Source organism: Patella vulgata, chromosome 2 (assembly GCF_932274485.2).
Source record: "Patella vulgata chromosome 2, xgPatVulg1.2, whole genome shotgun sequence".
Taxonomy (NCBI): Eukaryota; Metazoa; Mollusca; class Gastropoda; family Patellidae; genus Patella; species Patella vulgata.
This window is the reverse complement of record NC_065880.2, coordinates 12,615,286-12,633,257: the sequence shown is the minus strand read 5'-3', so window position 1 is coordinate 12,633,257 and position 17,972 is coordinate 12,615,286. Positions and strand designations below refer to the sequence as shown.

Genomic DNA, 17,972 nt, shown 5'->3' with positions numbered 1-17,972 from the left:
ATTCTATTGTATTACGAAAACACATAATTTGTAGAAATATTACTGACATAAAATTGAATACCATACGGGAATTAAATATGAAAAATAATGAGGTGCACCTATTTATTATGCACGAATTTGAATATTTTGTTGACACATGATTATAAATTGTGGTCTGAATCCGCCTGCTTTAATAATGCCAAGAGTCATGCCCCTTCATTTTTGGTAAAAATGTACGACAAAATAAAAATATGAAATAGCAACTCTGTTTCATATATCTCATTACATGAAAAAAAAACGAAAATTTTTTATATCTGAACAGGAGAGACAAAATAAAGAAAGATGGAATGAAGAAAATGAAAAACAAGAAGAAGAAGAAGAAGAAGAGGAGGAAAGAGTTGAATATGAAATTAAAGATGAAGTCCAACAAGAATATGAACCAGAAGATCATTATAATATGACAGAAGATGAACCGCAGTCACCTATAAAGACTGTTAGCCCTACCAAACAAAAAGAATTTGAGCCAGAAGACCACTACACAATTACTGACGAAGAATCAGTCTATAATGAGGCTGAATCTACTGAGGATCAAAACAGTAAATCATTAACAGCTATAGCTTTATATGATTATGAAGCCAGTAAGTATAGATACTTACCTATCAATATATGATATTAAACTGGGAGCTGCTGTGGCCAAGTGGTTAAGATGTTGGCTCGCTAACTTGGAAGTCCTGTGTTTGATCGAAGTGTTGGCCAAGAAAGTTAATCAGGATTTTCTGGCATGGTTCCCCTTTGTCAGTGGTGCAGGACGGTGGGCCTCTTGAGGGACAATGTATAGTCGTTCGGATGGAACGAAAAACCGAGTGCACTTAAAATAACCTTTGACAGATGGAATTCGAAATAAGAGTAGGCCGTCGGGACGCTTTCCAGGCAAAATTCCCCTTTTAACACACTGTATGGCATATACCTGTCTTCATTAGCCCAGTCGGTGCAGAACAATAGTACATTAAAATCCATTTCATTTCATTTTATTAATCTGGGTATTTGTTTTATCGTAACCTAACACTTCTGACAAACTTGATTGGTTGTAATTAGATCTCCTATAAAGAAACAACATGATTTGGATGATATTTTTGTCTTTCTGAACAGTAGGTGTGTCTGACAAGCACATTTAACATCTTGCAGACTTGTATGAACATAAGCTTGTTGAGAAGAATATTTTGAAATTCCATTGAGCCATTTGTCATTATCATAAAGCTTTTTATCAACAGCATATTGCATAGGTATTTCAAGGTTTTGAAATTGATTATCATCTGCAATCTGATTAAAATACAGATCTATATTTTTTTTTATTTTATGATCAGTAGTGGAATACCGCGTTTTATCAGTGAAATAAAAGTTTTATTCCACTGGCTAGTTGTTTTTACCTAAAATGATTGTAAAATCATAAAATAAATAGAACATTTGTCGTTTTGTCGTGAATAACATATTTTGTTTCATCTCTAAGCAAGAAAACGTTTATATTTTCACTCATGCTACGCATTCGTGAAAATATAAGTTTTCTTGCTTCTCGATGAAATAAAATATGTTATTCACGACAAAACGACAAATATCCTCTATTTATTCTTTCGATGGCCTCTACTGGTGCTGTGAAGACAAGTAAAACAAAATTTTGAACTATAAAAAATGAAACGAAATAGGATCTGTGTTTTAATCAGATTGCTATCAACTGATAGGAAGTTAGACTCTATTTTGTATCATTATATCTCCCTAAATCTATCTACGTTTAGAAATGGCTTGGAGAAGGGAATTATATAAACGAAACCATCACACATGTAGAACAACATAAATACATACACATGATGCTCTCCTTACTTCTAAATGCCGTATAAAATCTTTCTTTTTAGCTGAAGATGATGAGTTAACATTTGATCCAGATGAAATTATTACAGATATTGAAATAGTAAGTCTTGCAATACTTATAGACGTATAGTATTGATTTTATGTACTTCAGACAAACCAACTCAAGGGAATTAATCAATCTTACAAAAAGTATTTTAGTTGACATGGTGAAAGTGCTGATCCCAGAATGTAATTCTCTGTTGCTGGTCACACTCTTCAGAGATTTTTATACGCGCACATTTTCATTATGCCGTCGCCCCTGTCCGTCCGTCCAAAATTTGTTTGTGGACACTCTATAAGTCACAACGAAACTTGATATATAGTTCTATCTCCAAACGATCTTGATTCCTTTCATTATTGGCATGTATCGGACCATAACTTCATGGATTATGGCCCCTGATTGTACGTTTTTAGCTTGTGGACAATTGTCATCTGATTTTGATGAAACTTGATATGCATGTTTATAACCCAAAGATCTTGGTTTCTTTCGATATTTGTGCATATTGGATCGTAACTTCCTGAATTATGGCCCATGATTGTACGAAAAATCGCATTTTTAGCTTGTTCTCTATCCATCTCTTGCAAAATGTGGGCATATCTTGCCTGGCAACCGCTGGTTAATAATTATGAAAAGAAAGATTGCTGGGATTGTTTAACTATTGATAGGTGGTATGGTTATATGTAGGTAACATCATTCTTTTGACTAGGACAGATTCTTGTCTGTTTTATTTTTGAAACTTGTTAGTGAGACAACCCATAGGATCCATTGAGTTGGTGTTAATATCCGTTACTTTAAACGTTTCTGTCTATCTGCAAACGGGGGGGGGGGGCGGGGGAGATATCCGAACAGTTAGCACTTGTGCGCTGTATCATAACCTTGTGGGTTTTCTCCGGGTCCTTTGGTTTCCTCCCACTGCTAAAGACCCCTACATGCAAGCTAATTATTGAAATAAAATTAAACCATATGTTAGTCCCGAAATGACCTAGTTTGTGTTGAGTGGACGTTAAACCCCATTTCTCTCTCTATCTGCAAACTAGACTTGCTGTACCAGGAACTGGTCCCCAAACACTGCCCATCTTGTTGTTCTTGGGAGTGACGCTCTGCAAAAAAAACTATGGTTCCACAATCCACATCAATATGAAACTTGGCATGCTTGTTCCTTGGACAATTGATCATTGATTGACAGAATTTGAATTTGTGATACGATGTCTCAATTCTAAGATGATTTGGGTTGATATTCGGTTCCTGGTCCATGGTATGGTGGTACTTGTCTAAAAATGTTTTTTTTATTGTTTGGCTCTTAAACTTTACTATTCAAAAAAAGTAGGGGATATTTGATTTTTAAGTGTTATTAAAGTCACCTAATGAAACTGACGAAGAAACAAATGACAAAATGAAATGAAGTTCACATTCATCGATTTATTCCAAATGATCGTTAGACTAAGTAAGGCACAGACTGACCATTATAAGGGTAAAATGATACCCGGGGTCAAACAGCAAAGTTACCACAGCATCACAACCAAGTCAGTAACGGGTAAATCCTCCTCTGTTTGCCAAACAAGCATTGATCCGACGTGGCATACTCCTAATGAGACGTCTAAGGCCATTTTGGTCCAGATTGTCCCATTCCTGTTGCAACGCAGCAGCAAGTTCTTGGACATTGGCAGGACGTTGTTGACGTTGACGTAACCTCTGTCCAAGCATGTCCCAGACATGCTCGATGGGGGAGAGGTCGGGACTCAGTGCTGGCCAAGGTAATGTGGTGATGTTCTGTTGTTGGAGGTAACCTGTAACGATCCTGGCCCTGTGACATCTTGCGTTGTCATCCTGGAAGATGAAACGGCGGCCATGACGTCGTGCGAACGGCACAACATGGACTGCCAAGATGTTGTCCCGGTAGTACTGGCCTGTAACACGCCCTGCAACAACATGTAAAGCCATTCTTCCAGCAACAGTGATGCCTCCCCACACCATAACAGAACCACCCCCAAATCGATCATGTCTGATGACGTTAACGTCTTGGAAGCGCTCGTTTCGACGACGCCACACCCTCCTACGTCTGTCCAAAAAATCAACAGTGAACCTTGACTCATCTGAAAACATCACATTGCTCCAGCGTCGATTATCCCAGTGTTGACGATCACTACACCAACGACGTCTTGCCTGAATGTGATGATCTCTCAAACAAGGGATCACGCGAGGACGTCGGGCGCGAAGGTGACCCCTATGCAGTCGATTCCGAATCGTCTGGCCACTCACTCTCACACCAGTGTCTGTTTGAAGACGAGCGCTGATCTGATTTGCTGTAATGACACGATTTCTCAAGGCCAAGGTACGGATAAATCGATCCTGGGCTTGAGTTGTCGCCCTTGGTCGACCTGAGCGTGGTCTGTCCTATACAGATTGTGTATCACGGTATCTGGACCATAGCCTGCTTATGACAGACTGAGAAACATTCATCGCCCGCGCCACAACCGCCTGTGTTGTGCCGATCTGTAGCATGCCAAGGGCACGTAACCTTTCATTTTGGGTAAGCCGACGCATATCAAAATTTGTTTTCTGGTCACTAAAACAATTAAACTGATGTTTCCACCCTGGAATTCAATGCCACAATGACTGTAACATTCAAAGTCAGAGTCGTGCAAATCTTGGGTTGGACCCCCATGATGATCCCAAGCATCACCTGCATTCCATGCGGTAGCTATTGGTGCGTTTGGGCGTCACATGTAACTGGAAATGTTTCTTCTGTTAGGTTCTATAGTGACTTTTTTCGTAGTCATTTGCATATTTTAGTATTATGCCCCCAAAATCAAATATCCCCTACTTTTTTTGAATAGTATATTAAAATTTTGTTTCAAGAGAGGTATTGCCAGAAATCTCTGGACCTATTGTTAAATATAATTATGGCTTGCTCTATTTGCCAGGTAAGAGGAATTATTTATTAGTAAAATTCAAGTTTACATATATATATATATTATGCTTTGTTTTCAGATTGATGAAGGATGGTGGCGAGGTAGTTGTAGGGGAAAAAGTGGATTGTTTCCATCAAATTATGTAGAACTACAGAGCTAAGACTTCAGCAGTTGGTTCTTTTGTCATTTAACTTAAAAACATTCTTCCAGGTCAACATTACCATAAGTGCTCTCTAAGATTGTATATTGTCGAATTTCATATGTAATATATTCAATAATACTGATTTAATGAATCGAGAGCAAAAGAAAAACATTCTGGTCTGTGGAACGGTAAATTACCTACTTTCCTAGGGGTATAGAAATATTTTTAATGTTACTTTGCCACAAATGGTAAAACATATTAGAGAATAGTTTGTGTTAATGCTTATCTTAGCTTGTCTAATATTGAAAATTCAACAACATTTTTAGTAACCACAGATTTTCAACATACATTATGCAAGAGCTAAATCTGCCTATTGCAGGTATTTCTTTAGGCCTGAGATGTTATATAAACTATTAATTAGACATTTATTAATTAAACAAGACCATAATCAACTCTCGATGACATCGAATACTCGAGATTTTAACTAGATTAGAACGATTCGACATTTAAAAATTTAATTTAAAAATGGGAAAGCGAGGCTAAGTCTTAAACATACCAGTGCCATGGTTACAACTATGCACACATAGTGATAACTTGGCTGAGAATGAAGTAATTTGAATGAAATTTTCAATATTTTCATTTTACTATTTTCTAACTATTATAGCAAGAATGGTCAGCTCTTTATCTAAATCTTACATAATGTATCTTTAATAAACGTATTTTTTTATTTAATGTAAAGTAATTTGTATGTTTATAATCTTAAAGTACAAGTATTTCTAGACCAATGTAGACCAATGTTGATATATTTAGTTACCGATATCTCTGACCACTTCGAAGACTATGTTACCCCAACAATATTTCGTTATTCTTCTCCGTTCCTGGAAATAGATAACAATATCAGATAACATCATAAAATGTATATTCATGTCTTGTTCATCAGAATTTATAATCATTTTACTAAAGGTGACCTGTTTATATATTTTTAACAGAGTATTTACATATTTAAAAATTCCCGCTCAACAGCAGCACAAAAAAAGGGTTTAGGTAGAAATGAGAGGTGATTTATTCATCTTCGTTACATTTCATGTTAAAAGACCCTTTAATGCATCATGATTGTTCTGTTGCTGCTTGGTCTGCAGGTCAGAATGAACCTATGTAACAAAATGAAATTAAATATACCAAATAATGTCTAAAATTTTATTGCTGTAATTAGAATTTAGTATATGCAGTATGTTTTAAGTATTATACAATTAATGTAAAGCCAAATCATACTAGCAATATACATTTATGTCGAACAAAAACATGTTTATATATGAGTTGCTTTATTTGTAGCAGCAACATACTATTACATATTTGTTTAATGGGATACATTTAATTTTTATATTTAAGCTTAATATTATGTATTTCTATTTTAATAAAATATTGATTATTAACATGCTTTATTTAGTATATATTGAAATAAAATGTTTAAAGTTATCTATTAAGTGTCAATTTGAAATGTGTAACCGAATAGGAAGAGTAAAAATTGTGTCATCTACCTTGAAGGAAAGATATGGGTGGCTTTATGCCATATCAGCTTCTTGATTGTGCTATCTGAGTCTTTAATTTCAATTCGGGGAGGGGGGTGAATGGTTAACGCTCACGCGTTGATTCATAAGGTCTATCATTGAGTCAACTGGCGGGGTTTCCATTCCCAGATTGTATGTGACAAGGAGTAGGCTCGTCTGTCCAACTCCTCCGGAGAAAATTGAACCATGTGTTAGTCCCGAAATGACCTAGTTTGTGTCGACCTCCATCAAAATTTTGATAATCTGAAAATATACTTCTACTTAGGCAAAAAAAACCAAAAAACTTTTACTCTGTGTCTGACCACAATACAGCTGCTCTGTTGACACATGGAAAATACAAAGGTGCTCAAATAGCAAATATAGGCTGCTGAGCAATGAACTACATGTACTTTTATTACTCCGTAAGTTTTTTTGTTCTGTCTTTAATTGTCAACAAAACAAAAAATCTATGTACACACCAATCATGTGAGCACATTTCCCTACGAGCTCTTGATATATATGTAGGGGAGATCGAGGGTACCATGTTTCCAAATCATAATGGAGTATGTTAATTGAACCTTGGGTCTGAATCACTTTTGATCAGTTTTTAAGACAGTGGATCTACACATGCATTTCTGACTGAGTTGAAGCCTTGTTTTGGGAGACCTTTTAGTAATGTCAAATATAAGAGCAGGACCACCAGGGCAGATGACACGTTGTATTGCAAGTGGCCCATAAGATCAAATAAATAAAATGCCTTATTTTTCCCCTTTGTGTCCCAAACTTTCAGTAAAACCATCAAATTAAATGAACTGGTGTTTGTGAAGGACGGAGAGGGCCAGTCTTTTGGACGGGCACACTGATCCGCAGTGAATATTCGCTTGGCCGCTACAATCACTGATAAGGATGACATCGATGCGACTTAATGACTACAAAATATTAACTTTTTTCTTTCGACAAATTAAATTCTGAAACATTTTTTTTTAGTATTAGAAAAATAAATAAAGGTGTTTGAAGTATATCTTGATAAAAAATATTCCATATTTAGCGTAAATAGGTACAGAAAATAGTACGCGGAGGCGTAAAATGGGTAAAACGATATAATTCTGCCCGTACCAGTTCATATTACTACGTTCGATGTAAACAACGCACGTGTGACCATCAATTTGACGTTTTTTCTGTTTGTTTACTCTGAATTCTTTCAGAAGTACATTTTTTACTGCCTAATCTGATTGACCTGCTCGTGTTTGTTTTAAAACGAACAAAAACAAGCCACAGAAGTAATCTTTTTTGGCGTTATCGATGCCATCTTGCTTTGTTGGTAAACATTGTGATGTGACGTCACCCTTAGAACTACAGCGGTCTGACCTTTTAAAGGTCAGTCATCTTGGACAGAGATAAAAGACGGATGTCGAATTAGGTCTGTAAAACAGATTGTTGGACGGGATGAAACACCGAGGTTTAACCCGTGAAATTCCAAGATGTGTATGCCTGTCTTCATTATCCCAGTTTATGCAGAATAGTGCTGTAGAACATTTTACCCCATTGGGAGGCCTTTGTCGGGGGAGAAGTCCAGCCAATAAATCTGTCTTGGGGCGTGGCAGCATTTTGAAGATTTTGGTTCAAGGGCAATAAGTCCATTGCCCATAAAATGCCAACTGTAAAGATAACAGGTTATGGCAATGTGGTAGTTCAGAATGCAAGAGAAGTTACATTACATTGGACACCGAATGTTGATGGACTGGATAATACTGTCTATTTCATTGAAATTTATCCAATGGAACAAACGTGTTTATTTACCGCGGACCTGTTATGTCAACCGGAAACAGTGTGTTAAACCGGTGGAAAGTAAATATTGGATGAATTTCATCACATTATATTTGATCAGATGTCTGCAAAATGATAACAGCAATTATTTTAAGATTTTTACATTATGTAATTGCTCTAAGTGTGTTCATGCACGATTTGATTTTTAGCATTCCGAATTTATATGGAATGGTATACAGTAAAAAGAACCTTGTGGCCAGCATACGATCAGATGCTAAACTTTTAAAGAAATTACCCATGCATGTGGGTCTTGTTATTGTTGAAAACAACTTTTCTTATAGAGATATTGCAAATATAATTGTCTGGTCAGTGGCTATGGGTATATCATATGTAAGCGTCTACGATATAAATGGTGAGTATTATGACATGATTTATGTGCAGCTGTTTTCATGAGAAATGATTGACAAATCCATCAGAATCAATGTCAGTCACGTCAATGATGAATGGGTGTATTATTTTGTGTGTGAAGCCATGTGACCCATTGCCTTCATGTTTCGTATATGTATCACTAAGTTCTAACAAAACTGGTAATTCAAATGGACTCAACTAGAATTAATCCATATGGCATGGTTGGTGAAATGACCAACTGGTACAAGTAGGAATGGTACATGTATGAGAACGAAGAGATATTATTATTTTCTAACACTATCTGACCTGTTCCAGGGTTCATAGAGTTATATCATTCAGATCTTTCCCTCTTGGGTTCCCCATGGAAAAAACCCCTGCACTCTTCTGCTAACTTTTTGTCTAAAGAAATGCTCAAGAGATGAAAGTTGTCACTCGGTAAATTCCGTAGGCACAAAAAATACATTTTGTTTCATGTAGAATTTGACCCATCATCCAATCCATTCAGGTCCTATCCTGGTTTGTAATTACTTAACGATGAAGACTTTCGTGAAATCACCCAAAAAATGGACAGTAACGCAACTTTCCCCTAACACCTGATGTCACTTGGCTGGAGCAAAAATATCCTGTGACAGGATCTCATTTCATTTTGACATTTGAACTTCATCTATTTGCGGCAATACTATATACTGGAAAACACCGGAAAACAACCGGAAAACACCATTTTATACGGAATACCGGAAAAACACTAAATCCCGGAAAATACCCTAAATAGGTAACCCGGAGACTGGCACCCTAAATAGGTAACCGGGAGCCTGGTCCTCTGTGTGTTAGGGTTAGGGTTAGTTTCTGGTTTATAGCATAGCCCTTCTCCGGGTTACCTATTTAGGGTGGTTTCCAGTATTTACTGTTTTTCAGGTGTTTTCCGGTATTCAGTATAACATGGTGTTTTCCGGTATTCAGTATAACATGGTGTTTTCCGGTATTCAGTATAACATGGTGTTTTCCGTTTGTTTTTCGGTATATAGTATAGCCCCTTTTTTGTGGTGGGCCTTGTCGCTGACTTTTTGTATTGTTTGTGTTTGGCAGTTAGTGCTGTGCTGTATCTTCAACAAGAGCTTATTTTCTTCGTGATATTTTTGCATTATTTATTTTTTTCAGGTGAAATAAAGAGAAATAGTATATTATTGCAGCAGCAAATTGAAAGAAGTAAACAAGAAACTTTTGCTTCAGAAGAGACCAAGTTTGAAATCAGTTTATCTGTTAGCAATAACAAGAAAAATGTAGCTAATAATGAAGGTTATTGTTAATAATATAAATAGTATAGTTCCCTTAGTTATTATACATTAAAGAGGGGGGGTTGGATGGCTGAATGGTTAGCACGTGCACGTTGTATCATAAGGTCTGTCATTGAGTCAACTGGCGTGGTTTTGATTCCCCGGTTGTGCGTGACAAGAAGTAGCGTCACCTTCCAACCTCTTGAAATTATTGAAATAAAATTGAACCCTGTGTTAGTCCCGAAATGACCTAGTTTGTGTCGAGTGGACGTTAAACCCCATTTCTCTCTCTCTTTCTCTTTAACACATTAATGAGCCCTGTGTTAGTCCCGAAATGACCTAGTTTGTGTCGAGTGGACGTTAAACCCCATTTCTCTCTCTCTTTCTCTATAACACATTAAAGCGTCGTTTACACGATACAACCAATCCATACAACCGTCGGATGCAATGGTCAAAACCCAACCAACTTATCAGACAAATGGTCGGATGGACAGCTTGTTGTATGGATAGGATCAGTTCTATTCTCATCCGACCAACTGATGCAATAGCTAATATAATCGCGTTACATAAGACAACGTCATACGCTGTATGGCGTCATCTCTGACTTGGCAGCCTGAATTCCTGATTAAAGATGTTTTATGTCGTTTCAAGTACTTTGACATCCTCTAAAATGGATTCTAAACCTATCCGTGACTGAATTAGAATATCTATTAACTCTGTATACGAAGCATGGACTTTGTGGAATCTGAGGGATCAAATCTATACGAAGACGGGGATGAGACCGCCATTTTATTCAGTTACTAAGAAGGAACAAATGTGGCCATACAACGAATAGAACTATCGTATCGTGCAAACAGTCGTCCAATATGTTGGATTCATCGGCTGTATGGATTGGTTGTATTGTGTAAACGCCTCTTAAACATATCAATGTTCGTATATTTAACATCTACATGATGGAGATGTACAAGTGTGTATCAGTGTTTGGTAGATCCATTTGTATTCAAATATATTAGCAGTTTAGTGAAAGTGTTTCTTGTATGTAATCTTTGAATTTAATATTGTAGATGGCAGCTGCTCTAAGCAGGCTAGAGTTCATGTAGTAGCAGCAGAGGATGGAAGACAAAATTTAGTACAAGCTACTCACAGTTTTTGTGAACTTGTTAATAATAATCAATATCTTATAGAAGATATAGTGCCAAGTAGTGTAGATTCACATATACAAAGTAAGCTATATAATAATATACTCTTCCACACCACACATCTGGTGGGGGGTTGGCGAATGGTTAGCATGTGCGCACTGTATCATATGGTCTGTCATTGAGTCAACTGGCGTGGTTTCGATTCCCTGGTTGTACGTGACAAGGAGTAGGGTGGCCTGTCCAACCTCGTGGGTTTTCTCTGGGTCCTCTGCTTTCCTTCCCACTGCTAATGTCCCGTATCAGAAAGTGAATTATTCAAATAAGACCTAGTTTGTGTCGAGTGGGTGTTAAACTCCATTCATCTCTCTCACTCCACAAATCTGATTATTATATTTTGCTTGCTTTTGTCACTTTAAAGTTATAATTCACATCATTTTATTAAATTGTAATTTCGAGTCACTTTGGCTCAGTGAGTAAGGTGCTGGCTCAGTAACCAGAACGTCTGGCGTTCAATCCCGATGTTCGCCGAAAAGTTCTTTGGAATTGTCCAGCATGGTTTCCCCTTGTCATTAGGTGCAAGACTGAGAGCCTGGCAAGGACAGTGTCTAGTTGTTGGGATGGAACAATAAAACAATGTCCCGTATACACATTGGTATGCACGTAAAAGAGCCCTTGACAATTGGAATTCGATATAATGGTAGGCCGTAGCATTGCTGTCTGGGCAAAATTTCCCTCACAGCACACTGTATGATGTATTCCTGTCTTCACTAGCCCAGTCTGTGCAGAAAAGTAGGATGGTAAACCTCATTAACTTATATATTTATTTAAAGGCCCCAACACACATGTGTTATTATGTTCTGCATTAGTAGGTTGTGTAGTATTTCATTGTTTGTTTATGATTTCAGAAATATTTCAGTTACCAGACCCAGATTTGGTTATATTAGTAGGTCATATTGACAGTCTTCTAGGTTATTTACCATGGCAAATTAGATTATCAGAAATTTTGTAAGTAATAAAGTGTGCATAATGCATTTCAATTTTTTCCCTTATTTATCATGTGTACATATATAGATGAACGTAAAAAATGTGAACCCTGCTAAATATAGTATTTATTGATTTTTTTACCTACAAATCAATAACAGTTGTCAACTTAGAGAATTGATTATATTGATTATTTATCCTCACTACAGTTTTTATAGATACATAAAGTAATGATCAAATTAAAGGTTCATTCAACTGGGTATCTGGGGGGTTGGATGGCCAAATGGTTAGCACGTGCGTGCTGTATCATAAAGCCTGTCATTGAGTCAACTGGCGTGGTTTCAAATCCATGGTTGTACGTGACAAGGAGTAGGGTCGCCTGTCCAACCTCCCACTTCTAAAGACCCCTACGTGCAAGCGAATTATTGAAATAAAATTAAACCATATGTTAGTCCCGAAATGACCTAGTTAGTGTCGAGTGGACGTTAAACCCCATTTCTCTCTCTCTCTCTCTCTCTCTCTCTCTCTCTCAACTGGGTATCTGGAATTTCTTATCTTAAAATATTGATTAGTGTTTAAAGATACATTATGTAAGATTTAGATAAAGAGCTAGCCATTCTTGCTATAATAGTTTGAAAATAGATAATGTAAAATAAATAATTTGAAAATTTCATTCAAATTACTCTATTGCGAGCGAAGATATTAGCCTTTGAAGATTTGACAAGACGTGTGCAATAATTTCAACCACCGTACTGGTTGTTCGAAGCTAAGTCTCTCTCCTCCATTTTTAAATTAAATCAAAATATGGCAGAACTGTTCTAATCTATTTAATATCAGAGAAATCCGATGCCATTGAGAGTTGATTATGGCCTGGATAAGTTAATTAATGTCTAATTAATAATTTAGATAACATTTCAAGGCTAAAGACCTGCAATAGGCAGATTTAGCTCTTGCATAATGTATGTTTAAGGATTGTGTTACTCTATTAGTGATCTTGTCTCCATTATATCTGGGAATTCTTAATTTATTTATTCTATGTTATTTCAAGATATTTTCTGATATTTTGAGTAGAGCAATCATCCTATAACATGTTTGCACAGTCTACTGATCAGGGGGGGTTGGATGGCCGAATGGTTAGCATGTGTGCGCCATATCATAAAGGCCTGTCATTGAGTCAACTGCCGTGGTTTTGATTCCTCGGTTGTACGTGACAAGAAGTAGGGTTGCCTGTCCAACCTTGTGGGTTTTCTTTGGGTCCTCCGGTTTCCTCCCCCTGCTAAAGACCCCTATGTGTAAGCAAATTATTGAAATAAAATTGAACCATGTGTTAGTCCCGAAATGACCTAATTTGTGTCTAGTGGACATTAAACACCATCTCTCTCTCTCTCTCTACAGACCAGTGTTGCCGGGATTTAATAAATGCCTTTCGTGCCAAAAGCTTATGCAAGCTTAGTTCTTCATATTAGAATTGATATTTTCAAAAAGAGGACTGTAAGGATTTAACTAATAATGTAGCAACCTTTTGCAGAGTTATTGTCCTGGCTTAAAATATGTACACTTGCTGAAATTGGTGATAACTGTCTCTTGGTGCTAATTTTCTATTGTCATGTTTATGCTTTGTTCTATTTGAAAATAATATTTGATTTTGTTTCAGAAAATTGCCTTCCCATAAAGGTGTAAATTATAAAGCTTTCTTGTCAGTTATGAATATATATGGAAAAACAGAACAACGGTTTGGAAAGTGAGATACGAAACAAGAAGATCATTTGTCTCAGCTTATATTATCATTAAGCATTAAAAGAATATTTATGCAATGAACATTCTTTAAGTCATTTTATTACAGAACCCAAGAATTCCATTCATACAATTTATAAGTGATATTAATTGGGAAAACCAAATTATTATTTTGTAAACTGAGGTACGGTAAAAAGATTCTGATCTTAAACTCATTTTACAAAACAAGATTATAGATCTACATAAATGTATTATTTATTGTATAATGTGGAGAGAACTTTTTGGTCAAAAAACTTAATCAAATTTGTTATTTTTAATTTGAATCCATAACAATTTTAAAAGCCAATATCCATTTTTTTAAGCTTGAATGTTGTTTGATAATGGTATCGTTAAAACAGAAATATTCCATTAGGAACTTTATTGGGTTGTTTTTAAAGATAGTTATGGAAGACCAAACAGCTCGTTATTTAATATTTTTAGTTCTTATTTCTTCATTCAGGATAATGAATTAAGAACTAAGAATAAAGAGCTGTTTGGTCTTCCATAGATAGTGGGCTTAGTTAAATTAGGGCAATTAGTTTGAATTAAAAAACTACATGAGGCAATTTAGTATTATGACATGCTGTGTAATCCGGCATATTGTACTAGTTTTTGGCGTTTATAACATGTAATCTTTGTTATTTATGCAGATATGTTTAAATTGTTCTTAAATCATGAGTGGCAGTATCTGCTATAAAATCAACTAATCATTGTGCAGACATATGGTAACATGATGTGTTTATATTGTTCTTTAATCATGAGTGGTCTGCTATAAAATCAAATAAACAACATGACTGTCAAATAATGCCCAATCTTGCAATTTATTTCATAAGAAATATACTATTTCAACATTCATAATGAAATTAACTGTGATTTTGCCAAATTTGATGATTGTTTCGTTGTGTGACGTACGTATTTAACAGGGTATCAAGCTAAATGTATCCTGTTTACCTTGTCTGGAAATACAAAACCAGAGTTTGTTGCTCAAAATATTGAACCATTCTAAATAATTCAAAAGAATTGCTAGATGGCATATAATCTGATTAAAACACAGATCATATTTCGTTTTGTGTTTTATAGTTCAAAATTTCGTTTTACTTGTCTTTACTACACAAAGATCTGGAAGAGTTGTTATATAACTCGCTTCTGGTTGATGTGAGGGATTAGCCAATGAAACAGTCTGCTGCAGCGAGTTCTTGGCGTGTTTTACACGAAACTGTGTGCATTCCACTAAATACATCAACGCTTATGTTAATCAAATGTCTGATGTCATAGGGTCAAAAGCCGCTCGTATGACGCGTGACGCAACCTCGTTCTACAACTGGTCAGATCTTCATGTAGTAGAGTCCATTGAAAGTATAAAAAAACGAAACGAAATATAGATTTGTATTTTAATCAGATTGGATGGCGTAATACAACTGAAATTATTTTTGTAGCCACCACAATCAAGTAAATACTTAAATTTCAATAAGTCTAGCCAGAATAATTTGTTGTTATTAATTAGCTTTTAATTGTGCTAATTGTTAAGTATGCAATATGCATATTAATTTAAGCACTGTTTCTTGAATAATACCCATTGGTTATCTCTATAATGTCACTATGTAAGCATACATTATTTTGGTAGCCAATTGATTTCAGAATGGGAGTTTTCATATGTGATATTTGAGGATTCTGGATGTTTGTTAGATTTAGTAAATTTGTAGATGGTCATAATAATAGTATTTTTAACTGCATGAAAGGACTGGACATGGTGGATCTTTATAATTGATGATCCGTTATGGTTACTATAGATTTTATCGATATCAAATATTGACAACGAAACATATATCGGCCGATACAGATACAATTACTGATAGTGGTCGATATAAAACTATTACACATGTTATTAAAATGGCCTGTATAAAATGATAATCGATGTAGATACATGTCGTGAAACGCCTGGTGCTATTTACCTCATGAATCAGACAAGAACACAATGTTTTTTGAAGGAATAATTGGGTCACGCTTCTGACGCAGTCAAAAATACACACCATTATTATGAACTTAATTGTTAGTTGAACAGACTAGCCACATTGCAGCCAAATGAGATTTGGCCGAATGAGTGGACACACTAGGTGAATCCTTTGTTCGTTAAGCCAGTCGATTGCATCATCTTTCACGTCACTTGATTAAACATGGCAGCGATTGTGTCTTGAAACAATCATGTGACTTCTCTATACGAGTGGTGATTAGCTAATGAATTCTACAATCGAGCGAATGCTTCGGCTAAGCGGACACCCAGTAGGCGAATATAATACTGCCATGTTTGATTCGAGCGAATCATTCGGCCGAATAGAAATTCGGTTGAATGACTGTGGACACACTAGATGAATTTTGGAGCCGACTGATTCAGCCGAATTGGCAATATGACCGTAGAAATTGGCCAGTACCCATTTCTACCGATAGGTCACTTATCGGCCAATTACCGATGTTGAAACCGATTATTGGACCATCACTTGCTATTTTAAAGTTTGGACTACTTGCATAGTCATATTCAGTCCAGACACCCTGATCACCAAACACACATGAGTGATATTTGTCACAGAGCTTCAAATAGTATAATAAAATTATGATAGATAAATACAATTAAAGATACATTATGGGAGATTAGATAAAGAGCTGGCAGTTCTCACTATAATAGTTAAAAATTAGATACCGTAAAGGGAATTTGCTGAAAATTTCAGTCAAATTGATCTACTTATGAACCAAGATTTTAGCATAGTCTCGGTTATCCATTTTTTTTATTTAATTATGAATGGAAGTCGAACAGCATATCGGAACACAATCCCATAAACATCGCAGCCTAGCAATGCCATCGAGAGTTGATTATGGTCTGAATAAGTTAATTAACGTCTAATTAATAATTTAGATAACATTTCAGGTCTAAATAAAGACCTGCAATAGGCAGATTTACCTCTTGCATAATGTATGTTTAACTAGTTTTATTCACTAAAATATATGTGGGACATCATCTTTAATTCCAGATCATTATAAACTTCATATTGACTTGTATATTAAAAGAAATATAATGCTGCAGATTTACTAAATTTTAACTTGTCAATGTCATAGTATGAATACAAGTATAAATGTGTTATGAAACTGTATGACTATAATAATGTATTTTTTTTAGAAACTTAACAAGAAATGTTTTTATTAAAAAGAATATGAAATAATAGTGTATTTGTAGTGTAGAGAATTTATCAATTACATTTAAAGAAATGAAGAAAGTAGTTATCTGAAAAAAAAAAAAAAATATTTATCTTTCAAATTGTCTTTTATTACAATGATGTGTTAATTAATAATGACATTATTATGTATTGTTTAATGGTCAAGAGCGAGACATTAAGTAATATATTGTAACAACAAGAGGGCCATAGGCCCGACTACGCAATATCTTAAGCTCGAGACCATTAGACGACCTAAATGCATTATCGGGCCAGATGGGGGAGGGGGGGTGTAGAGTCACATAAAATGTTTTGAAATAAAAAGTGTCACAATCCCGTGCTTTATCATCAGATGGTTCTTCTATGACGGATGGTCGTCTGACAGGCTTAGTCCTAATGAACGTTAACTATACTTTAGAACTAGATGTCGATGACACAATGTAAAGGTTCATCAAAAAACATCCACGCTATTATATTTATTGTCGAAATTGTGCAAAACTCTATTTTAGGCTCTTGTCAAGTTATCTGTGGTTCTTTTTTGATGAATTTGATATTTTGGTGTTTGACACAGTCGCGGTCAGTTTTTGTTTTTCTATTTTGCTTCCTTTAAGTTTCCTGTCAAAATTGTACAGAACTGATTTTATTGCATATCGGTAAAACTAAAACGTAGCGTAGTAGGTACATGTATTTAGTATATTTTTATGTAAAATCCCAGTTTCTGATTGATCAAAATGACCTCTGGATACCCCAGATATACGCCAAAATGACAATAGAGACCATGTAGTTCTCAAAAATGTTCAAAGCTGGGGGGAGAGAGCTCCCCGCCAAAAGAAACATTACCTCAGGAAGCTGTGCAGTTTTCTTTAGAGATGAATCAGAAAACACAAGAAGTTATAAGCAGTGATCATCTCCAATGTGTCACACAGAGTATTTAGAAAATGGAG

The 17,972-nt window shown here is 35.7% G+C and overlaps 1 protein-coding gene across 1 annotated transcript; it reads left to right on the top strand.

Annotated features, from left to right (window-relative positions):
* Positions 1-8,268: 8,268 nt before the first annotated feature.
* On the top strand, positions 8,269-17,318 carry LOC126812059 (dehydrodolichyl diphosphate synthase complex subunit nus1). Its single transcript, XM_050538232.2, has 5 exons — positions 8,269-8,662; positions 9,817-9,954; positions 10,997-11,155; positions 11,977-12,076; positions 13,707-17,318. The coding sequence occupies exons 1-5, from the start codon at positions 8,383-8,385 to the stop codon at positions 13,795-13,797; spliced, it is 768 nt and encodes a 255-aa protein (XP_050394189.1). The 5' UTR covers positions 8,269-8,382; the 3' UTR covers positions 13,798-17,318.
* The last annotated feature ends 654 nt before the right edge of the window (positions 17,319-17,972 follow it).